Below are 25,890 nucleotides of genomic sequence, written 5' to 3'. Positions count from 1 at the left end.
GCAAGGTAAACATGTTGTGACCCATTTGTTCTAGGTGAATTAATACCTATTCTGCATTGACTTTTACCAAATCCATTCAGTAAATATATGCCTAACTGGAAACATAGTGTAGTGGTTAGGAATGCTGACTCTGAGCCAGACTGTGCCCGGATTAATATTCTGGTTCTGTCATTTTACCAGCTGTGGGATCTTGGTCACATTACTTAATCTCATTGTGCCTCAACTCATCTGAAAGTGGGAATCATAATACTAGTAATTCATAAGAATGAAATAAGTTAATCATTGTAAAGTTCTTTAGAATTATGTGGGGCATGTAGCAAGTGCTCATTTCAGTGTTTTTATTAATAATGCTGCTGATATTACCACCATTGTTTTAAAAAAGATTGTTTGATCTTCTGTAGGATTTGAAAAATGCAATCCTCCTAATTGTGTATAGATTTGGTTCATTTGGTAGTTCTTTAATACGTTTGTTTTCTATGCATTGCAGAGCAGTTTTTAATCCCTCAAAGCTTTATGGTTCCTCTGAACATGTCAATTTATGTCTGGTATAAAATAGGATTAATAAAATACTTAGTTCCTTTTCCTTCTTTTCTTTATTCTTTTTCCACCTGCCTTTCTGCCATTTTTTACTTTTGCTAGGGAATATTTAAATCTTAAAGTTTCGCAAAAAGCCCAGAGATTAAATTTTATTTTTGTATTCTTCAAAACTGTGATTATCTCCTAATGTGGAATTGAAAAGTTTTATGTGAATAAAATTCAAGTAGGATTCTATCACATGTTAACATAAAAGTCAAAGATTAAACTGGGGGTGGAAAGAGGCATTTAGATAAATGCCAGCAAGCAAAATAAACTCATCATTTTGACAGTTGCGCATTTTGAACATAATTGCCATTTGATTCAGTTTGCCTTAACATAAATATAGTCTTGGGCCTTACGTTAGGACTTGATGTAAAAATCATTTGATATAAAGACTTCCCAGCAACAAATCTGGGTATTGTTCTTAACTCTTCTATTTTCCTTATCACTCCAAAATATTCTTAATTGCCTTATTGTTCCCCAAAGTCCAACAGTTTTGCCTTAGAAATGTGCCTGAAATCTGTTTCTGCATTTCTGGGGTTCGCCCCGCCACCCCCCCTTTTTTTAAAAGATTTTATTTATTTATTTTTAGAGAGGGGAAGGGAGGGAAAGAAACATCAATGTATGGCTGCCTCTCTCGCGCCCCATACTGGGGACCTGTCCTGTAACCCAGGCATGTGCCCTGACTAGGAATTGAACCAGTGACTCCCTGGTTTGCAGGCCATCACTCAATCCACTGATCCACACCAGCCAGGGCAACCTTTCTATCTTTTTAATGCTGCTTCAGTAAATCTCTGCAGTTTCTCTTCTTTTCAGAATGCCATCTTCCCCGCTACAAAAGTTGCCTGAAAATCAAGCCTGCTCATGTCAGTGTTGCCTGTTGCAGCAGTTCTAATTACAGATGTACATAAGAATTGTCTAGGATTATCATTCTCCAGAGTGGTAGCTGAAATACCTGGTTATTTTTGCCTACCTCTTTTAGCCCATCCTTATATAGCTAGCACAGGAAACATTGGCCTTTAGAATGAATTTAAACTCTACTGTGTTTATGTAATCTGAAGACTGTTTTACTACTTTTCTGAACAATTATTCAGAGTTCATGTACTAACATTCTTTGTTTTAGAAAATACCAGAGGAATTTAATGTATTTAATTTAATACAAGAAATGAGAACACAGAGGCATTCCGCAGTACAAACTAAGGTACAATTTTTTGTTTCACTTATAAACTATATTTCTATAAATGCTTCTTTTTAATGTTTCACCTTTATCATTTCATATCTCAAATAGGAGCAATATGAGCTTGTTCACAGAGCTATTGCCCAACTATTTGAAAAACAGCTACAACTATATGAAATACATGGAGTCCAGAAAATTGCTGATGGAGTGGTAGGTGTCTTTGACGTATTAATTTTAGAAAACTTCTGCTTTTTACCTAGATGTAATATTTAGCTTTTTAATTGTAATCTTGTGTTTTATCTAACATGAGAATATCCGTGATAGTTCTTTGTATTTAATCTTGATTTTGTTAACTCCTTTCCTTCTTCCTGTTTGAAACTCTCAATTAGGATGGGTATTTAATGATTCCAGTACAAGAAGTCATATTCTAAATAAAATATAGCTGGGAAAGTAGTTCTTACGTCAAAAATCATAATTCTTCATTGTTTCAAGTATAAATTACTTTTTAAAAAATTAGTTTCATTGTTCCATAAAAGAGTTTCCAAACCTGAAGAACTTAGAGAGTTTATCTGAGCCAGGCTAGAAGCCAGGTTTGAAAGCAAAATCTCAATGGATTGAAAAAGTGTTCCAGAGACTGGCAGTTTTGCAGCTTATTTTATACAGTACAATTAAAGAACATGTAAAGAAAGTGACATGAAATCCACTGGTGGTAGTTTAAGGAGGGAACAGAAAGTAAAGCGGGGAAATCTCCAGGATTGCATAAGAGGCAAAACGGTGAGTGCACGATAGTTAACATTTAATACATGAAGTTTACAGAGGTATGCAGATAAAAAATAACAATAAGGAATGTTAGGGTTGTCTTGCCTCATTTACTGGGGTGTTTATCTCTGGAGGTCTGGAGAAGAAGAGATCATTGTGACATTTTAAGTATGTTATCCTGGACACATAAAAACAATGTATAAGGCTTCCACAAGGTAAGGATTAATCTATCACATAGGTCTAAGATCTGACTTCCCATTATAACCTCTTTAGTTAGGGATTCTTACGATTAAAACATTTGGTGTTGTCACCTTCAGTTAATAGTTGGTTAGGCTTGCCAGTTGTTCCCTGAGCATGTCTGGTCTGCCAGGTAGCCAGCTCCATATTCCTTCAGTTTTCTGTCCTCTCCCTGCCACCCCCACATAAATAACTGTAAATTGATTCCCCATGAATTGTATTTTGTTCTTGGTCATGATGATGTAAAGTTTTGTAGTTATTTTGTATATGCTTTTTATTTAGGTAGCAGTATAGGGCCACGATTAACTCCCCTTTTGGCATGATTTAGTTTAATGTCATTTTAGCTTTAAAAGATCTTACTGGAAAGAGAGCAGGATCAAGATGGTGGGGGGAAATTGGGAGATGGCTGGAAAAGGTGAAGGGGATTAAAAAGTACAGACTGCCAGTTACAGAATATGTCGCAGGGATGTAAAGTACAGCATAGGGAATACAGTCAATAATATTGTAATAACTGTGTGGTGACATGTGGTTATTAAAATTATTGTGATGATCACTTTGTAAGGTATATAAATGTCTAATAATATGTTGTAAACCTGAAACTAATACAATATTATATGTCAATTTTAAAGATAAATTAAAGAAAAATGATTTTATTGGATATCGTTGTGTTAAGACAATCTAACATTGATCCAGCAGTTTTAGGGACTGTGTATTTCCTTTATTAGGCAAGTGACAGTTTCAGATTTTTAAGATTCATTTATGTGAACTCGTTCTTTCTTCCGTTATTATTAAAGGTGTGATTGTGCAACTAGGCCTCAAACATTGCCATTACTTTTTCCCCTTTAGTTTTATTAAAACTTGTTATAGCCTATGCTGAATGTAGCCAAATATTTTATAATATAGAGTAGAATGCTAATATATTGTATATAAGCTTACATAAATTGAGATTTATTTAATATTTCAAAAAGTTAAGAAGGCTGTGCATTTTTCTTTAAATTTTAATTGAAATACATACCTGTTCTTTTTTCATAAATGCAATATTAATTTTAAAGTTTTTATATTTCAGAAATGTAGGGTTTTATTTTTAAATTTTGTTTAAAGACTTTATTTATTTTTAGAGAGAGGGGAAGAGAAGGACAAAGAGGGAGAGAAACGTCAATGTGAGGTTTCCTCTCTTGCCCCCCTCACTAGGGAACCTAGCCCGCAACCCAGGCATGTGCCCTGACTGGGAATCAAACTGGTGACGCTTTGGTTTGCAGGCTGGCATTCAGTGCACTAAGCCACACCAGCCAGGGCCAGGAATAGAAGTTTTTTCAAAAATTTATTTATTTATGTTTTAGAGTGAGGGGGAAGGAAGAAAGAGAGGGAGAGGAACACAGATGTGGGAGAGAAACCGGGAACCAAACCTGCAACCCAGGGACATACCCTGACTGAGAATTGAACCAGTGAACTTTTGCTTTGCCTAACCAACTGAGCCACACTGGTCAGGACCAGAAATATAGATGTTTTAGACTGTTATTTCCTTAGTATATAGAAGTGAAAAATAACCATTACATTTTTATAAATATAGAAAGTTATTCTCAATATTTTATTGAGATATAATCTACATATAACACTATATTAGTTTCAGGTGTACAATATAGTGATTCAGTATTTTTATATATTGTGAAATGATCACCAAATAAGTCTAGTAAACATCTATTACCACACACATTTAACAATTTTTTTCCCTGATGATGTGAACTTTTAAGATTTACTCTCTTAAGAACCCTGTTTTTCTTCTCCCCTTTCTGGCCCTCTTCCCTGCACTCCTCCTGCCACCAGCATTCCCCGCTCCGTAGTTCCTGTCCATGGGTCATACGTATAAGTTCTTTGGCTTCTCCATTTCCTATACTATTTTTACCCTCCCCTGTCGACTTTGTACCTACCATTTATGCTTCTTATTCCCTGTACCTTTTCCTCCATTCTCCCCCCCTTTCCCCCTCTGATCTCCATTTCTGTGATTCTCTTCCTGTTTTAGTTGTTTAGTATGTTTTTCTTTTTAGGTTCAGTCGTTGATAGTTGTGAGTTTATTGTCATTTTACAGTTCATAGTTTTTGATCTTTTTTAATAAGTCCCTTTAACATTTCATGTAATAAGGGCTTGGTAATGATGAACTCCTTTAACTTTACTTTTGTCTGGGAAGCTCTTGATCTGCCCTTACATTCTAAATGATAGCTCTGCTGGTTAGAGTAATCTTGGATGTAGGTCTTTGCCTTTCATGACTTTGGATACTTCTTGCCAGCAAGGTTTCTTTTGAGAAATCAGCTGATAGTCTTATGGGAACTCCTTTGTAGGTAACTGTCTCCTTCCCTCTTGCAGCTTTTAAGATTCTCTCCTTATCTTTCAACTTGGGTGATGTAATTATGATGTGCCTTGGTCCCTTGGGTCCAACTTCTTTGGGAGTCTCTGAGCTTCCTGGATCTCCTGGAAGTCTTATTTCCTTCACCAGATTGGGGAAGTTCTCCTTCATTTGTTTGTTTGTTTGTTTTTTTCAAATAAGTTTTCAATTTCTTGCTCTTCCTCTTCTTCTGGCACCCCTATGATTCAGAAGTTGGAGTGTTTAAAGTTGTCCTGGAGGATCCTAAGCCTCCCCTAATTTTTTATTAAATTCTTGTTTCTTCATTCTGTTCTGGTTGAATGTTTATCTGTTCCTTCTGCTCCAAATCATTGATTTGAGTCCCAGTTTTCTTCCCTTTACTGTTGGTTCCCTGTATGTTTTTCTTTATTTTACTTTGCATAGCCTTCACTTTTTCCTCCCATTTGCGACCATACTCAACCAATCCTGTGGGCATCCTAATTACCAGTGTTTTGAACTGTGCACCTGATAGGTTAGCTACAGGTTCATCACTTAGTTCTATTTTTGGAGCTTTGATCTGTTCTTTCATTTGGGCCATATTTCTTTGTGTCAGTGCACCTGTTATGTTGGAAGGGGTGGAGCTTTAGGCATTCACCAGGGTGGGGTAATTCAGGGTTTTGTGTTGTGATGCTGTATGTGGGGGAGGGGTCCAAGAGGGAACAATGCTGCTTTTTCAGCTCTTGGCTGGCTTTCAGTCGTTTCCCCCGGTACCCACAAGCAAATTGGGCCATTCTGGTGGTGATTCCCGGGTGGGTGAGTTTGTGTACATTCTAGAATCCTGTGGGTCTCCCCAGCAAACTCTCCTGTGAGGCTGGGAGTTTCTCTGCTGTTGCATCCCCCACAGATTTTTACAGTCATTGGTTTTGAGGCTTTCTCTTCCCACAGTGAAACTCTAGGTTGCGCAGTCTGTCTCGCTCCTGAGCTGTTCCACCTGGTTTATCTGTAGGCAAATGTGGGATCTCCCACCTGCCAACTTGTCTGCCCTGTCCTCCAGTTGCCGCCTCACTGCGTATCCTCTCTGCCCTGGCTGCGCATATTCACCCTTCCTACTGGTCTGGATGAATGTTTCTTCTTTAATTCCTTGGTTGCTGGACTTCCATACAGTTCAATTTTCTGGCAGTTCTGGTTATTTGTTTTTAAATTTGTCGTCCTTTTGGTGTGCAAGGAGGCAAAGTGTACCTACCTGTGCCGCCATCTTGGCCGGAAGTCTAAGAATTTTCAAATATACGATACAGTATTGTTAACTATACTCATCAAGCTTACATTACATACCATTACTTATTTTATAACTGGAAATTTTCACCTTTTGACCCCTGTCACCCATTTTTACTTACCTCCCATCCCTGCCTATGTCATTCACTAATCTGTTCTCTATCTTTGAGTTTGATTTTGTCTTTTTGTTTTTGGGTTCCACACATAAGTGAGGTCATGCAGTATTTGTCTTTCTCTGACTTATTTCACTTAGTATTAATGCCATCAGGATCCATGCATGTTGTTGCAAATGGCAAGATTTTCTTTTTTATGGTTGAATAGTATTCCAGTGTATGTATAAAGCACGCATACTTGATTGATCCAGTCATCCAGTGATAAACACGTAGATAGATGAAGATGCAGTGAACATCAGAGTGCATGTATCTTTTTGAATTAGTATCTTGTTGGTAAATACCAATAAGTGGAATTGCCAGATCATATGGTAGATCTATTTTGAATTATTTGAGGACCCTCTATATTGTTTTCCATCATGGCTGCAGCAATATACATTCCTACCAATAGTGCACAAGAGTTTCCTTTGATCTGCATCCTTTCAACCACTATTTATTTATTTTAAGTAATAACCATTCTATTGTAACTGGTTTCATTGTGGTTTAGATCTACATTTTCTTCATGAATAGTGATGTTGAGCAGTTTTTCATGTACCTATTGGACATCTGTATGTCTTTGTGGAAATGTCTTTTCAGATCCTCTGCCCATTTTTTAATTGGATTTTTTAATTTTTTGCTATTGAGTTGTGCATGTTTATATATTCTTGATATTAATCCCTTATCAGATGTCTGATATGAAAAATGTTTCCTCCCATTTAGTAGGTGGCCTTTTCATTTTGTTGATACTTCCCTTTGCTCTACAAATGCATTTTAGTTTAATGTAGTCCCACTGTAGATTGTCTGTATAACAGGTCTTTCAGAAGTTTCCAAATGGCTAAGGAATACAAGAAATATCACAAGTGCATAGGGATACACACACTAAATGTCTGCTAACTGAATTTAAAAAGTTAAACTATGTCCTTGTATTTTGTTAAGCTGAGGTGTGGTGACTGCTGAGTTTTCCATCTGGACAAGATGGGTTTTCCTATCCTGCATAAGGAAAAAGCAGCTTTGTATAGAATCTATTCTGAAGAAGCTATATCTGATGAGAATAAATATATTTTACCTATGGTTGTGTACCATAATATCTGGCGCTCTAGTTTCCTCTTAAAAGTGCCTAGAAAATAAGATTTCTTAAGTATAGTTAACTTTATATATATGATTGGAGACCATAAATCCCAGTTAGAGAAAATGTGGAATCTTATAAAAGGGAGAAATTATCTTAAAACTGTGTGGTTGCGTAAAATGATTTCAAATAATGTTACTTACCTTTGCGAACCTATGCTGTGGAAATCATGAATCTCTGTTTAATTATTTTTCTGATAATTTGATTTTGAAACTAGCTCTGTGTTCCAGAAGTATTTTTGTAGAAATTTTAGTTTGAAATGCTAGTCAGCAATTTAAGACTCTATAATAAATGCATGCTAGTAAGAGGTGTTTAGAATTAAAAATGATTTTCCTGAGTAGGAGATCTAAATATAGTGTTTATTCTGTGATCCAGTACTCTATTACTTGTGATTTAGAGACATCTCAGAAAGCAAACTGTTTGTAAGGTATGTTCTTTTACCTTGTATATAAAAGACTTCACCACCAGTTATCAACACCAGGATTTTCAATTCTACAATGATTGTGTAATAGCAGTAATAGTTTGTGTTGCACATTTTAGATGTGATACTGAATTCTGAATATTATTTCCTCAAATAATATTCTTAATGGAGATTGACTGTTGGGGGACACGGAGCAGTGGAGAGCAATGGGGAAAGAGGCAGGACAACTATAACTGAACAACAGTTTAAAAAATAGAAAAAAATAACATTCTTTAATTTTAAAGCACCCTGTTTTAGTATTTATTTTATTCTGTAGCTGGAGATTATTCTCATATATTTGATAATTAGGTTCTGATATTTTTCTTTTATGGCTTTTGCTACAGCTGTGTTATGTGGGAAAAAGTAATACACAGAATAACTTTTGCTAATGGGTAAAGGTAGTCAGCCGTTAACAAAAAAGTAACTTGAGCAATCTCTGCTTGGAGCAAGAGAATACACTAGAACCTAATATGCAGTGGACTAATGTCTACAATTCTTTTCAACTTCAAAAGTTGGAGATTATTTCAACAGGTAATAAAAGCAGCTAAAGACAGCTACACAAGATCTGTCCAGGGAAAAGTCCAGCCGTTGTTAATACGAGAATGGTTTGCGCATCATCAGTGTAACCTGGCAGCCAAGGAGAGTGGACTGGAATGCGCATTCATAAACATGACTTCAGAGTAATAGTGAAGTTGGCAGATACTGAGGAGTAAGCATTTGTACTGTGTGGCTGTCACATTCAAAATTACTGAGAGTAGAACAAAGATTTTGCATCAGATTTTGCATTAAGCTTGAACATTCCTCCACGGAAACTATTTGAATGGCTCTGAAGGCCACAGCTGCGGGCATTTGGTGATTGGCAGCTTCATCATGACAGTGTGCCGGCTCATGCATCACACATGGTGCAGAGTTTTTTGGTGAAACGTCAAATCACCCAGGTGACTCAGCCCCTCTACAGCCCATATTTGGCACCGTGTAACTTCTGGCTTCTCCCAAAACTAAAATGACCGTTGAAAGGGAAGAGATTTCAGATCATCAGTGAGTTTCAGGAAAATACGATGGGGCAGCTGATGCCAATTAGGAGAACTGTAAGGTTCCAAGGTGCCTCCTTTGACGGAGAGTGAGGCATTATTGTCTTTTGTACAGTGGTTTTTTGTTTGTTTGTTTTTGGTATCTTTTATCTTCTTCAATGTCTCTTTTTTGTATTATGTGGCTGGATACTTTCTGGACAGACCTCATATTCATTAGGACAAATGTGCAGGCAAAAACTATAGTCAATTTAAGAAAGTCAGAAGGCATGAGAGTACAGCAAATAATATAGGTAAAAACTAGGAGTCCAAGGATAATACTGTTCTGTTGTGAAGTCCAGTGACTAGAAAGTTTTTTTCATGCATAGGCCATGGCTCCCTCTGCATTTCCACATTAATTCCATTCATCATATAAAATTCAATGTGCTCAAAAAGCTTACTTCCCCTAGAAATTCCTTTTCCTTTTTTTGTCCTATTTATGGCTCCACTACTCTCTCATTCACCCAGAATGAAGAATCCTTCCTGACACCTTCTTTCCTTTATTACATGTAGTCATTTGTTGGCAAATGTTTTTACTTTTTGTTGTTCCCTCCCACCTCTTCCCCCTTTCATCCTTTTGTTATTTTTGTCAAAGTCTTACCTATCCCTTAGAGTTCAACTTTAAGAAGTTGAAAATATTCTTAATATTCTCAGCTATATAACATTTTCTTTCCCTGATTTGACAGCTTTATTATACTGATTTTACCGCTTTTTGGTTTTATTAACTCTTTACTTTTGTGTTTGTTGTTGTACCAGACTATATGCTTCTTGAAGTTAAATACTGTTTCCTTTACATTTTTGTATCCTCCCCAGTGCTTACTGTTCAGTGCATTTCACTTGTAGAGCCACAATGCCTTGCCGACTGTTTGAAAATCTAAAAATGCTCTGAAAACCTAAAGTTGTTTTTCTGTGTGTGTTTAGTGCTCATTTTGCAGCAGAACTTAACACGAGATGAGGCTCTTATTTATGGTTTATTATAAAATAATGGCTGTGTTTTTGTAGGTTAAAATCAGATCAATAGTAGCAGTTTCCCATGCAGTCTTCATCTTTATTTAACCTACTAAATGTGAATATTTACAGATTTTGGTACAAAATGAGTGTTCTTACGGGAATGAGATTGTGTAATTGATAGGCTAATAAACGAATCATTAATAGGTCAAAAGTGTCTTTATGATGGAAAAAGTCTCTAAATTCTCGTGATATCTGAGGATCTAAAAATGTGGTGATTGAAAGTCCTGATTTACTTGAGGCAATACCAGTTCATACTTTTTGTCTAGATATAATAAATAGCACTCCCCTTTTCATTCTCTAGAGCCAGGATTGAATAATAAATTATGTGTTCACCCTACTTACAGCTGATATCCCTGCAACATGGGCCTTTGTTATGGTAGGTGGCTTTTATTAAGAATGAGAATATTCTGTCTCATGATGTAACTCTTCTAGTCAGAGAAAGATGCATAAGATGCATAAAACTCTTCTAATACATCTGATTGTGTATAAGGAGACAGGGTGCCCTATAAATTGATGGAAAGTTGAGATTTCTGTTTTCTTTGGTGGGGCGAGCTTATAAAAAAAGCACACTGTCAATAAGCAGTTATAAAAGACAAAGATGCTGCCAAAATGGATATGGTAGAAGTGTCTCTTGATTTAAAAAAAAAAAATAACTACAGTTTTAGAGTTCCATAATTGATCATAGTATATGAGTATATGCAAAAATTCTGCCCCCCAAATTTTCTGTGGTATAGGCAAGGGTGAAAAAATCACTCTTGTCTGTTTACTGGTTCAGAATTAACATAGCTAACTGGATAAAAATGAGGTACTCTTGAAATTAATTCAAGGCAATGTTTTATATAATGATGTCATAGCTCGTCTATTCACAATCCTAAACACAAACTAAGATTCTTCTTTTAAAAAAAAAATTATAGCTAGGTTTATTTTTGTTGTTTTGTTTGTGTTTGTTTATTTCCATCAGCAGTTATCTACCCTATCCCTGGTTCTTGTGACTAGGGAGAACTGAGGATATCCCTGGATGGGTTCTCCCTGCCTTTTGGGGGTTCATTTATTCAGATAGTGATATAGGGGCTGTGTACACTAACAGAGTAGGGCACTCCATGATGTAGGGAGGATGGGACAAAGAATGCTTAAAGTGAGCTCTGGGACCTCTAATAAAAATACTATGTAGTAGTAGGGGTCCAAAACAGGTTGGGAAAGTAAGGGATATAACCCTTACTTTGTTGGCTTTTTTCCCCCTCTCCACATACTAAGTTTCTAGTGTAAGCCATGTCTAGAAAACAGTGTCTTCTTTGATCATTATTTTCTTGGGAAACCTGTTTCTTCTTTTCCTTTTTTTTTTCCCCTGTGTATGCACACGCACACTCTGAAACCTGGGAAGATCCACATTTGAAATGTGTTGAAATGCTGTTGTACACAATTGATCTTTTAGTAAGTGGAAATGGACTGGTTTTTCATAGTTCTTTGGGCTATAGTATACAAAATAAGACCCATTTTGTTACTAGGCAAAAACTGGTATTTGAGAAAAAAAGCCCAAAAACAATTTACCTGGAATACAAGGAAAGAAAATTATTTTCCTCCTAACTTTAATGAAGCATTTTTTTCTTGGCAGAATGAAATTAACACTGAAAATATGGTCAGCTCCATAGATTCGGACAAACAAGATTCTCCTCCTCCAAAACCACCAAGGACCCGCAGGTATTGTAAATCACGCTTTCTTTGAAAGGATACTTTTTATTTTACTCACTGTTAATTAAAACAACAAATTCTGAATATATCTAAATTTTCTTTATAAACTTTATCATTCTTTTGTTTAGGATGTAGCATAAGTGGCAACTAATTTGTACTGGTGTACTACATAAATTTTGTTTAATTTTGATAAAAATTTCAGTAGTATACTGAGTAAGAACAGTGAGCATAACTATGAACTGATAATAGCTGATGTTTTGGTATGTTGGACAACTAAAATTTTAAATATTCTAAAGATTACAGTTTCTCTTAATGACTGTGCAGGTAGTATGATTGCCAAAAATTGTATGCAAATTGAAGAAGCTCTGTGAAGATGTTTCAAAACATTACTAACAAAGATTAGTTTATTACTCTAGATTTTTTTCTCATACTAATTTTTTTTTTTTAGTTTTATTTTTCAGTTACAGTTGGCATTCAGTATTATTTTATATGAGTTTCAGGTGTACAGCATAGTGGTTAGAGAATTATATAATATGCGAAGTGATCCCAAATCCGATTCTGGATAATTCTAGTGTCCATCTGGCACCATAGATAGTTTTTAAGATTTTATATACTTATTTATATTTAGAGAGAGAGAAAGGGAGGAAGGGTGGAGAGAAACATCAGTGTGTGGTTGCCTCTTGCATGCCCTGTACTGGAAATCTGGCCTACAACCCAGGCGTGTCCTGACTGGGAATCAAACCAGTGACCCTTTGGTTTGCAGGCCAGTATTCAGTCTTCTGAGCCACACCAGCCAGGGCTACATACATAGTTATTATTGTGCTCATTTATAATAGTTAAAATCAACATATATTGCTAGATTAGTTAGGTGTTAGTATGGAAAAGGTATAGAAAGTCAGAAAGATTTAGTTTCAAATCCTTTTGGCTCCTTGCTAGCTTTGAGGTCATGAGTAAGTCACTTAACTGATTTGATCCTTGGGGGTTTTCTGTTTAAGTATTGTCCTAAGGATTAAATGAAATAAAATATGTGAAGTTACAATCAGGTTATGGAATTATTTTTAAAAGGAAGCAAAGTCCGAGATCTGTAATAAAACTTTGAGAATGACTTTTACATAGTGTCTTATTTTGAGCACATATTTACCCAAACTGATTGACCTTTTCTCAGAGTAAGACTTCTTTAATATAGGACTCACCAATTTTTTCCTCTTATAACCTTGAAAGAAGTTGACTTATGTTGGATGAAGTGAATAGGGTTGGATCTTGGCATTTAGTCGCTGCGCCTTCACAAGACCATTCCTCTTTAAAAAAAGACTACAGCTATCCTCAACATCTAAGGCAAGATGTGGTAGTTACTATAGTCCCCAGATTGCCTTTCCAGTGCTTCTCTAAGGAAAATCAGAATGCCTATATAGGTGAGTTTAAGTCTCAGCATTTAAATGCTCAGGATGTTGACTGTACATTAATAAAACTTCCCAGTAGTTCTTGATTTTCCCTGTGCTATCTCCCAAAATTGGAATTTTAATTTCCTTTGGAAGATAGCCAGTTAAAACCTGTAAACTGTTCTCTAACTTCTTTGTCCCACATGTGAGTCCTAAAAGAAACTGTACTGGCTGTAAATTAAATTGAGAAGTATTTTGCTACTCTGATATCTTTTAATTTGTTTTTTGTGATTGAGCCAGTGTGGAGGTTTTCAAACTGTACACTGAAATTTGTGATTGATACGGTTTTGTACCTCCAACAACAAACAATGGTATAGACTCTTCCTAATTTTGAGGGAAAAACAGAAGTAGAATGTTCTGAATTTTAAGCTTTTCTTACATATCATTTTACAAGTTTGGGTCCTATTATTCCTTAATAACAAAAACATAATAAAGAAAAGTAGCAAATGTGTATTAACAGAAAAATCTTCATTTAGCTTGTGATAGGATTTTATTTGGGGATATGTGCCTAACTTTTTATGTATGTGACCTGTATTACATGTGTAGGTCTTTTTTAAAATTCAGGCAGTAGGGTCAAATGGCAGAATTCCATTGTGTTCCCTGGGACTAATAGGTTGAGATGAGTTTTAGAACTATTATAAATTGTGCATATACGAGTGCTATAAAAGTGTACTAAGCCTTGTTTAAACAAAATATAAAATAAGGAAGGATAAGGGAAAAAAACTTGTCAGTATAATTATCAAATTTGAGTAGCCACGAAGGACACAATGAAGAATTTGGAGATAATGGATATGTTTTTTACCTTGATTGTGGTGATAGTATCATGGGTGTCTGTGTCCAAATTCATTGAGTTATATACATTAAATATGTACAGTTCTTTTTGTATATCAACTATACCTCAATAAAGCTGTTTTTTAAAAATTTGAGTAATCAAGAATATATTTACTATGTACGTATCAACATCATGTGTAGACTACTGCTTCTAAAAGCATTTAAAAGATCATTGGTTAAATAATGCAGTTTGAACACTTAACTCTGATCCTTTTCTAAACTTCCTGAAATTACAGTGAGGAAATATAAAAATACATAAAAGTTAAAGAGAAAACAAAATTGGAGTAGTGGTGGCATCAAATGAGATGTTGACAAAATACTGAAAAGTGAAGAGCACGGTGACCAATGAGAAGGAGCCTAACAACAAAGAAAGATGAAACTTTCTTTGAAAAGAAAGAAAGGTGGGAAAACCAGTAAGAAGCAAAATGTTTCTCTTCAAAGAACCTTCCAGAAAGGCTCAGAAATTGGAGGTCCCACTTAAGCTGCTGTATAGGACAGTACTGAAAACAAGAAGAGTACTTGAATGTGTCTATAGAGAATTTAGAACCCCATATCCCTTTCATCAAATTGAGCAGACAGATAACTGCTTCTCCCATACCTTGGCACTCAATAGGAAGGATTTACTGTGAAGTGGTTGAACCAGGGAGTCTCTGGATTCAAGGACGTCAGGTCCAACTAATGGTGGAATTGTAGATAATGTCTTACTCAGAACAGGAATCTGTATACTGACTGATGAGATCCTCCAGCTCCCTTTCTCTTACCCTTTATTTCACTCCCAGAATACTGGTAGCCATTTCTGATGTTGATAGAATTCCCTTCTTAAAAAACTAACCAGCCCAAGAGAGGAAAGCTATCGTGATTGATGGTTGTGTCCATCAGTGATATTGCAAGGGCTATGTTCAGTTCCCATGCAGTAAGATAATTACTAAGCCACAAGCACTCTCCCTTAACACATATATATACACACATATTCCAGTCATTTTTAATTTTACCCTTTTTTTTCAAGGTGGCATTTAAGAGATTAATTTTTTTTTACATATATATACATTTTTTCAGTAAGTTTATATTCAACACCATTCTGCATTAGCCTCAGAGGCACAGCATAGTAGTCAGACCACCATGCACTTTACAAAGTGAACCAAACCAGGAATGATCAGACATTTGACAAAGCCCCGAACATGAAACACAACTTCAAATAAGCAGGAACAAAAAGGAACTTGGAGGAAATGGAAACAATACACAGTAAAAGAAAGCTGGGGGTGTGGGGGGAAGGGGACATACATCCATTTTTTTCATTCTTTAGGAAATACTGATACCATGAAATGAGAACTGGACAGTAAAAAATAAGCTATTGGAAATTAATTATAACAGCATAAATTTAAAAAATTAAAGGCTGGAAGATAAGGAAACAGCTCATGAGTATGAACAAATAGAGAGATAGAAAATTGGAGAGGGAAGAATCAAACCAGGAGGTCTGTTAAATAATAATAGTGGTAGTAGTCTGGAAGGAGACCAAAAGTAAAAAATTAGCAAAGAAGATTTCTAGTAACGAAACACACTAGTTTTAATATAGAAAGCTCCCAATATAATGGATTAAAAAAATGTAATACAGTGTATGTTATTTATATGAGGTTATAGAACATCAAGAATAAAAAAGAACCTGAAAGCTCCAAGAGAGAGAAAAAACAAGTTCACACTCCAAGGAACAGGAATCAGAATTACAAAATTCTGAAGGAAAATGATTTTTGTTTTCTAAAGATTTTATTTACTTGTAGACAGGGGAAGGGAGGGAGAAAAAGGGAGAGGAACATCGATGTGCGAGTGAAACGTTGATTGGCTGCCTCAAACACCCGTAACTGGAGACTGACCCCACCTGCAACCCGGGCAAGTGCCGTGACTGGGAATAGAACATGTGACCTTTTGGTTTGCAGGCCGGCATTCAGTCTGCTGAGCCACACCAGTGAGGGCAGGAAAATGATTTCTGATCTACAATTATATACCTTTCAAAAAAATCAGTACCATTGAAAACATAATACTTAAATATACAAAGCTTCAAGAAATTTGCCTCATATATAGTTCTTTTTTAAAAAAAGAAGTGTACTGATTTTAGGGAGAGAGAGAGAAACACCAATTGGTTGCCTCTCATATACTGCACAACTAGGGATTGACCCCGCAATCTCGGAATATGCCCTGACCAGGAATGTCGCTCCCAGCCTTTTGGTGTACTGCACGATGCTCCAACCAACTGAGCCACACTGATGGGGGACTACATATAGTTCTTGCGAAGTTACTAGAGGACATAACTTGCCAAAACAAGGGATTGTACCTAGAAAAAGGAAAATGGGGCCTGGGAAAAAGTCTGACACAGGAGAGGACACTAGAACAGAAGGCCCGAAGTTTCTAAGAGGGATGCTATGGTGTTGATGTTACCTGGTTTGCCTGACTAGTTAAGAGGAGGTGTACGAATCTGCAGGTAAGTAAGTAGAAGAGCTGAATTACTAATGCTACATATAGAACAGAGCCATCAGAAACACAAAGCAATTATTAAGGAAAAACAAGAACTTGTACAAGAAGAGATATAAAATCATGGTATCACTGGTATGAATAATAATTATAGTCATAAAATGGAACTAAACAAATTATTACAGTGTTGGGAAGATGAAGACACACAGTTGGAAGACAACAGAATATATGAAATAGATCAAGAAAACAGTTTATACATTTTGAAACATTTTGAGATAAGGAAAATCTTAGAAACAGCTATTAAAAAATGTTGAAAGTTGATGTCTGGGTAGTTGCTTAAGCAGCTGTGTGAGGGGCTTCTGTTTTGCATTAAAGTTCTTGGATTTTACTTTTTGAACAGTGTACATGCATTACCTTTTTAAACATTAAGTTTTTTTAGTTTGACAAATTATAGTTTTTGTTCATAACCACAGACTCTACATAATAGACAACTACGTAATTGTTACCCACTAACTTATTTTAAAAAGGATGAACATTCTTAAAATAGCCTTTTATTAATCTTGTTTTTCAGTTGCCTTGTGGAAGGGGATGCTAAGGAAGAAATATTGCAGCCACCGGAACCTCACCCTGTGCCACCCATTTTGACACCTTCTCCCCCGTCAGCTTTTCCAACAGTCACTACTGTGTGGCAGGACAATGACAGATACCATCCAAAGCCAGTGTTGCACATGGTTTCATCAGACCAACATTCGACAGACCTCAACAGAAATTATAATAAATCAGCAGAACTTCCAGGGAAAAATGAATCAACTATTGAACAGATAGATAAAAAATTAGAGCGAAATTTAAGTTTTGAAATTAAGAAGGTCCCTCTCCAAGAGGGACCAAAAAGTTTTGATGGGAACACACTCCTGAATAGGGGACATGCAATGAAAATTAAATCCGTTTCACCTAGGGATCCAAAAGTTGATGATAATTATCAGAATTCTTGTGTAGATTGCAGTGGATCACAGTCAAATCAACCTCCAGTTACTCCACCAGAAGAATCACAGAAGAATTCAGACACACCTCCAAGGCCAGACCGCTTGCCTCTTGATGAGAAGGGACATGTACTGTGGTCATTTCATGGACCTGAAAATACTGAACCCATGCCTGATTCATCTGAAGGAAAATCCTCAGATAACCACTGTCAAACAATGAAAACTGTGAGTTTAACACCAAGCCCCACAATACAAGTTGAAACCCATGATCTTGTGGATCATCATAGCAATTCACCTCTATTCAGAGCACCCCTCAGTTTTACTAATCCCCTTCACTCGGATGACTCAGACTCAGATGAAAGGAACTGTGATGATGCTTTGACCAAGAATAAAACTAGTATTTCAACAGCAAGTGCGACGGTTTCTGCTGCCACTAGTACTGAAAGCATTTCTACAAGGAAAGTATTGCCAATGTCCATTGCTAGACATGATATAGCAGGAACAATACATTCAGGTGCTGAAAAAGGTAATAATAGTATCTAATGCTTAAATATTTTTACCATGTGCCAGTCACTGTTTTAAGCTCTTTAGCTATATTAATTCATTAGGTTTTATTCCATACTTTACTCTAGAATAAAATTATCTAAATTTTATCTAAATCATTTTAGATAAAAATTTTAAGTAAATTTATATGTATTACCTTAATTTGATCATATTGCATTGCTGGGTTTTCTGTTTTCAAAATGTTTCAATTGTTGTAACTAAAAATTTCCTCCTCCTATATAGTATAGCTTTCAGCGTTTTGTATAGGTCAAAAGTTTGTCTGACTGGCCCTGACTGGTGTGACTTGGTGAGGTAAGCGCTGGCCTGTGAACTGAAAGGTCACTGGTTCAATTCCCAGTCAAGGCATATGCCTGGTTTGCAGGCCAGACCCCAGTTTTAGGAGCGTGCAAGTGGCAACGATAGATGTTTCTCTCACACATTGATGATTCTCTCCATCTCTTCCTCCTTTTCCCTCTCTCTAAAAAGATACATAAAGTCTTTTAAAAAAATTTTCTTTTTTATCTGACTGAATAATAGAAATAATTTAAGGACAATTGCTTAAAGCAACAGTGGCACAAATATGGTAAAATGGCTTGATTGGCCATTTAAGTCCACTAAAGATTATAAAAAACACTTACCTTTTTTATGTTCTTTTAACTACAGAAAGTTTTTCCTTTAAATTTTATTTGTAAGTGCTTGAAAAAGAGGCTGCTTTCAATCCTGGGTTTAACCAAGAAGTAATATTGCAGCTACTCAGCAGAAGTATGTGACTTTTAATCCAATCGGTAGTGAGTGGGCTATATCTGTATATAGTCATCACTGCTATTATTTAATTAAGCAGTCTTAGCATTTCAAGATAATGTGTGCACTCAGTTCCTAAGATGTATTATTGATACTTAAAAATCTGTGATCAGCTAAAATAATCATCGGCTGCCTTCCTCAACAGACCAAAAAGTTGACAGCAAATGATTTAGGATTAAACATGAAAGCTGTTTACTGATAGATTATCAGTGGCCATTGACTGTCAGTGAACTTTGCTAGTAACACATGCAGACTGTTATTTGTAATATGTAGTATGTATGTAAATACGTACTGTGAACTTGGAAGATGATTTTCTAATTCAATAAGTACCACTCATACTGTGGTGCCTTTTTTCCCCCCAACTCACATGTACTATATTTTTTGAGAACATATCTGATGAATGGACGAGAGTCTAAGCTAGTTTCCTAAGTTTATAGGATTTTCTATACTCGATTCTCCTGTGTTTTATTTGAAGGGTCTTCAAGAGATAATGGATACCACAATAAATACTACTTTTCTGGTTTGCCATAATTTAAAGTTGTTTATTTTTTTTTCAACCTCATAGTTTTAAAAATAACTATCAAATTGTAACTGCTCAAGAAACGTGTGGACAAGAAATTTTCATTTGGGGCTCCCCCACCCCCTTTTCAGGCATGAAGTCTTAGGCCCAGGAAATTTTTTCTTTTAATGATTACTAGAAATAGAATTGGGTGAGGGCAGGAAGGATGGATGATATTATATGCTCATTAAATATATTGCCTCATGCCCAGTCTTTTGGTGATAACAGAAAGAGTTAGCATAAAATACCACATACTGTACAGGGATAGTTGAAAGTACCCTACTATATATCAGCTCACTTCAGCTTTTTAAAATTTACTTGTATTTCAAAACAAAGGTAGCTGTAAATGTGATTTCTTTTTCTTTTCACCTTGTCCTGACTATGCTAAATTAGTTTGATATTAACTGAAGATTTTCCTGTGTAAGTGTTCTGTGCAGCAACATAACTACAAGCAGTTCTATTCTTAATGCTATCATTTATCTTTTGGATGAATCACTGGCTCAAGAGTAGTTGTGTTTTGGGGTTTTTCTTTCTTCTTTTTCTTTTTGCTTGTTTTGGAACTTGTTAGGGAGTTAAACAGAATACTCAAAAACAACCTTTGACATAGTTACTGCCTGACAGAAATTCCTGGCTATGAATTTTGATTTGAAAATTGGCTCTGGTGTACTCAAATTCTCAAACTTGGCTACACTAGACCCCCATACAATATATTATTCACAAAAGCCTATGTAAAATGTGGTGTCTTAGGTTGAATAACTTCTAAAACATGTTTATAACATGGAAAAGACAATCCAGAGAGATCGAGGGAGAAACATGCAGGTTAAAAGCATGGGCCATATTTTAAAATAAAAAAGGCTTTAAGAGAGAAGAGTTATAAAGTTTCTGAAGGATACTTGATTCTAAATATAAGCAAAAGAGGCTGCCCTTCCTGATTTGTTCACTTAATTATGAAATGGCACCACAATGCCAAGATTATGCATCCCTTCCTTCAAGAGCCGTCTCTTCATCACTGTGATCTATTAGAAACAAAAGGGCAAGGGGAAGGATGATGATGGCTCAGACGGTTACAAAATACTGGGCTGGAACTTTTCTGTCAGCAGGACACTTAACTCTGTTTTCTTGTCTATTCAGCTAAATAAATGTTAAACGGACAATAGCAATCATATCTGACTTGTGCTTCTTGAAAATGGTTTACTTGATATTCAGTCTCTTAGTAGATAGCCCATCAGATGCGGTAAAACATTAAAGTATCACGGCAAGATTTTAAAAAGAGCTGTCATGGCCAAGACAAAATAACAGAATCCTCACATTTCCCTTATCCTCCCTAACCTGAGAGTCCACACATGGGATTGTATCCTCATTGTTTTCTTTCTCTACCTTCCCAGTGAAACTTCAAAAGATCTAATTCACCCTACGACATAAGGCTGGTGAGGCCTAATGTATGGTGTTTTCTAAGAGCTAATTTTGTTTTTATTGAAAAACTTTCATATGGCTTCAGTTAGTATTCTCATAGTCATGTGCTGCTGTTCAGAAGATTTTAGTTAACATATGAATGGATATTCAAAAATTATTTTTATGTATAGTAGAAAAATAACTACAACTTCAAATCTGTTGTTTTAGTCATTACTGTTTTTAAAATTACAATTACATAGTTAAGTGAAAAATGAGGGGAATTTAAAAAGTAAAGGGGACAGATGGTATTAAGTGTGGCAAAACTCAGGCAGTCCAGTTGGGCAGTTGATTCCAGTTTGGGAAATACTGGCTTGCATCTAATGACAACGCTTTCCTTTGTGGACTCAAAGCATCATCAGCATGCCCAGCAAAGAAGTCACTTGCTGCTGGCTTTTCTGGAGACTGCCTCCAGACTCAGAGGGCAGTGTGATAATGTTTTCAGGGTGTTGGGAAAGTTAATAGGAGAGTCATTTTTCTCTCTGTGATGGATTTAATTCTTACTTGCTGAGTGGACCTTGTAATTCGTGACAAGTCAAGTGGTAAGGATTTCTTGTTTAATTTTTGCATTTAAAAAACCTTTCAGATACTTATGACAGTGAATTTCAGAACGTGAAGAAAGCTCTCAATTTGTTTAGATAAGGTCATTTTTAAATGAGTCAACATTTTTTAACAAGTTCATAATTTTTCTAAATTTTATGTATTTAATATAGATGTTGCTGTTAGTGAAGATTTACCTCCTCCTCTCCCTGAAAGAACTCCTGAATCTTTTGTATTAGCAAGTGAACATAGTGAGTATCTCTTCTGCTTTTACAAAATACTTCATACTCTAGTTTAAACTCTGAAAAACTTGGCTGATTTTAATGTAGTTGATATAAAACTGCATAAATAAATTAAAAACAGGTTTGAATTGATATTGACAAATGTTTTTAATCCTTTGTATGAAAAATACTTTCAAAATGGTATTTTTACTTGCTAAGATGGCTAAAATGACTGTATCTGTGTTAGATACTATAATGTAGTTAAGTGCAATTACAAATGTAGTTTCAATTTGATGTCTTTTGTGCCAGTTCAGATAAGTAAACATTTAAGTTGGGTTGTTAGGCGGTATTAATTGAAAGACACTTAAGGCCACAAGAGTATCAGTGAGAACTGGGAACAGTGATCATAATTCAAAGCCCTGATAATGTATTTCTCTTCTTCCCCTCTAGAAAAAGAGTACAGATATATTTAATATATTTACAGTGTCTCATACTCCATGGAGGTGATCACTACTCTTATTTGAATTACATTTCACCAATATTTTATTATTTTTAACTGATTTTAAGAATGTTGCCCTGACTGGTGGAGCTCAGTGGATTAAGTGCCCTCCTGTGTGAACCAAAAGCTCGCCAGTTCGACTCCCAGTCAGGGCACATACATTGGTTGTGGGCCAGGTCTCAGGTTAGGGGAGTGTGAGGGTCATCCCACTGATGTTTCGCTGTTTCTCTCCTTCTCTATTTCTTCCCTTTCCCTCTCTCGAGAAATAAATAAAAATCTTAAAAAAGAACTGTTAAAAACAGTGAAGCCATAATATATGAATAATACTAAACAAGTCTGTCAAATCTGTATAGTGGGTTTATAATCTGATGACTGGATTTTTTAAATTTTAAGAAAGGAAACTTAGAGGAATATTCTTAAATTGATAGAAACAAAATTTTTTATGAAAGTGAAAAATCTATAGAATGATTTTGAATATTATCTAATGAAATGTCAAGAAATAAAGATGTTAATTTTAATTGTAAGATTTCCTTTTTCTCAGGTACACCTGAATGGAGTGAACTTCAAAGTCAGGAAGACTCTGAACAAAAAAAATCTGAAGTGAGTCCTTTGGGATTGAAATAGCTAGAGCTCAAGTATTTTTGCTCTGTGGTTAATGTATCATGGTTGTTGTTTGTTAAATAACTGCTTGCTTAAGATTGTTAAATGTATTTTTTTTAATCAGCATTTCTTTCTAGTGCTATATTTCAGATGAAATGTGAGATCTGAATTTTTTAAAAGGGCATCCTAGCCTACATATGACTGTCATATACCTTCAGAGTGTTGTTTTACCAAGCTGCTTTTGAAATTTGTATATTAAGCTATGTCCCAAATCATTCTGGAGGTATGAATAAAACTGGAGTTACCGTTTTCAGGGTCATAGTACTTTGCTAAATTTTTTCCCTCCCGTTGTAATACGAGGTACATAGTACCTCCCTTTGGCTTTTTTCTGGTCACATGAGGTTTCCTTTCCCATTCAGGAAATGTGTTGGTAGCTAAGTATTTTAGCCATGGAAAATAATAATTTTTCATCAACACTTTTTTCATATTTCTCCCATATTTTAATATCCCTGAAATTGGGTACATATTACAGTTGATTAAAAACACTGATATACTTTGTCATAAAATAGTGATAATATATAATAATTATGGTATGTCTAATCCATGGTATCATACTTTGATAAATATAACTGGCAAAATGTAGAATGGTATATGTTTCTTTGTATAGTAGCTTCTGCATTTTCAGTTTTTATCCAGAAGGAAAAGGAATTTCCCTATCCTTTTACTCCCAATATAAAATACTGCACATTTGAAAATTTTAAATCTATTTGAAAACATCACTGTTTTGTTTTCCTTTGACACTGATTATCTTGATAAGTCTTGATTTCTTGGGATCTGTACTTAAAAGACAAAATATTTTATAGTTTTTCATAAAACTATTAAATGTCTTCCATATAGGGCTTGATAAAGTCTGGAAGTGAAAAATATGGTAAGTTAGATTTTGTTCCTTTTTGCTGTAGATTATATAAATTAATTATAAAATAGAATGTCTTATGGTATGTGCTATTTGGTTCTTTCTGTATGTGAAAATATGTAGGATACCTCTTCTAGAACTTGAATTATGTAGTGTAAGTCTTCCAAAATAATTACTATTCTGAAGATTATTATTGATCTTGAAAATAACAGCATTTATTATCAGTAGTTATAGACTGATAGGAAGGAAATTATTTTTTAAACATTTCTCTGTATTTTATCTTTTGTTGTTTATAAAAACACTTAGAATCTACGTCTGACAATGATTTGAATAGATGCCCCATATTAATCTAGGTGATTGAATTAGGTCCCTAAAAGTTGATTGTTTTGGAAATCTTTTAGGTGTTACTTGTTTTTTTAATTTAAAAATTTTAAAGTATATTTTATTGATGATGCTATTACAGTTGTCCCAGTATTTTTCCCTCTTTGCTCCCCTCTGCCCAGTAACCCCCTTCCCTACAGCATTCCCGCTCCCCCCTCCTTAGTTTATGTCCATGGGTGTGTGTTTAAGTTCTTTGGCTTCTCCATTTCCTATGGTGTTCTGAACCTTCCCCTGTCTATTTTGTTAGCTTCTTAATACCTGCACCATTTCCCCATTCTCCCCCTTCTCCCACCCAGCTGATAACCCTCCAAATGATCTCCATATCTATGACTCTGTTCCTGTTCTGTTTCTTTGTAGTTTTTTTGTTTTGTTTTGTTTTTAGACTCAGTTGTTGATAGTACTTTTTAAAAAGATTTTAATTTTTAGAGAGAGGTGAAGGCAGGGAGAAAGAGAGGGAGATGATTATCAATGGGTTGCCTCTCACATGCTCCAACTGGGGACGTGGCCCACAACCCAGGCATGTGCCCTGACTGGGAACCACACCTGTGGCCTTTCTGTTCACAGACCAGTGCTCAACCCACTGAGCCACACCAGCCAGGGCAAGACTTACACATTTATAAAGACCAATATGATTATGTAGTTCAACCAAGTGTCATAATGCCAAGTTAAAATTTTTCCCTACCACATTACTTATACTATCATGGTAATAAAATAGGTCAAGTTATTGTTAATTTTCCTCAATGATCATGTAAGCAGCTTATCAAAGGTCCTAGCCTGTGCGGTTCCCTCAATTCATCTATCATCTCTGTCTGTATCCTCCATTCTGCTTCAACTTCTCTCCGGATCTTTGATTAATAGGGCTCCATTTCAACTGTTACTCTCTATCTACTTTTTGGAGGCAACATATTGTAAGTAAAAGAGCAGAAACTTTAGAGTCAAGCCCACCTGAACTAGAATCCAGTTTTTGCCATTTTACTTATTATGTGGCTTTGCCCATGTTTATCTAATCTGTCTCAGCCTCAGTTTCCTTCTGTGTGAAATGGAGGTAATAGCACCTACTCTAAAGGATTGTTGTGAAGATTTAATTAAATCAAATCACATATATAGTGTCAGGTACTGTGCCTGGTATGTAATAGGTAGCAAAGCTATTCATCACTACCTTTTTTTTTTTTTTTTTTTAACCAGTACTGTTATGGCTGGCTCCCTGGATTTTTTATTTTCTAAATATATGTTAACTCCTTTCTGGCTTCTGTTCCTTCTCTGTCTAATCTAGATACCATCCTCCATCACTCTAGTCACACTCACAATTATCCTTGACTTTTCTTGTTCGTAATTCCCATAGCATTGTATTTTATGCCTTGGGTGTATTGAATACAGCTGGGAACATCACTCAGTTTTATAGACTGAGCCTGTAATTCTGGGCCTTCATCCACAGTTGGGCCCTCAGCTTTGGTTATATAAGATAACCAAACTACAGATAGTGACTGTAGTTGGCACCTGAATTATCCAAATCTTTACTTCTAAAGTCATCAATCCCACTAATTTACTCAGTAGATGACCTTTACTTCACTGAGAAAATTGAGGCCTTTAGACTAGATCATCTTTTCCACTTAGAAGCCAGCCCTGAATACCTAATCACCACAAGTTCCACTTAAATGACCCTCTTCTCTGTCCCTATTGCACCCTATGTATAATTTCATTATAAAGCTTTCCACAGTACTGTAATTAATGTACTTTTCTGGCTCTCATACTAGACCAGGGCTTGGCAAACTGTATTCAACAGGCCTAATCCTGCCCCTTGGCCTTTGTT

At 35.7% G+C, this 25,890-nt stretch overlaps 1 protein-coding gene across 1 annotated transcript in view; it reads left to right on the top strand.

Annotated features, from left to right (window-relative positions):
• The window catches only part of PTPN12 (protein tyrosine phosphatase non-receptor type 12), an 87,940-nt gene that overhangs the window by 59,598 nt on the left and 2,452 nt on the right, over positions 1–25,890 (top strand). Inside the window, exons 10-16 of the mRNA XM_054563930.1 lie at positions 1,700–1,777; positions 1,865–1,963; positions 11,785–11,870; positions 17,166–18,100; positions 21,640–21,717; positions 22,728–22,786; positions 23,684–23,714. Of these exons, the coding sequence (XP_054419905.1) occupies positions 1,700–1,777; positions 1,865–1,963; positions 11,785–11,870; positions 17,166–18,100; positions 21,640–21,717; positions 22,728–22,786; positions 23,684–23,714 (1,366 nt within the window). The remainder of the gene's footprint in view (positions 1–1,699; positions 1,778–1,864; positions 1,964–11,784; positions 11,871–17,165; positions 18,101–21,639; positions 21,718–22,727; positions 22,787–23,683; positions 23,715–25,890) is intronic.

The sequence above is a fragment of the Pteronotus mesoamericanus genome, unplaced genomic scaffold, assembly GCF_021234165.1.
Source record: "Pteronotus mesoamericanus isolate MK-2021 breed Mesoamerican mustached bat unplaced genomic scaffold, CSHL_Meso_final scaffold_85, whole genome shotgun sequence".
Lineage (NCBI taxonomy): Eukaryota > Metazoa > Chordata > Mammalia > Chiroptera > Mormoopidae > Pteronotus > Pteronotus mesoamericanus.
Note: the sequence above shows the minus strand (reverse complement) of the source record. Positions and strands in the feature narration are given on the sequence as shown.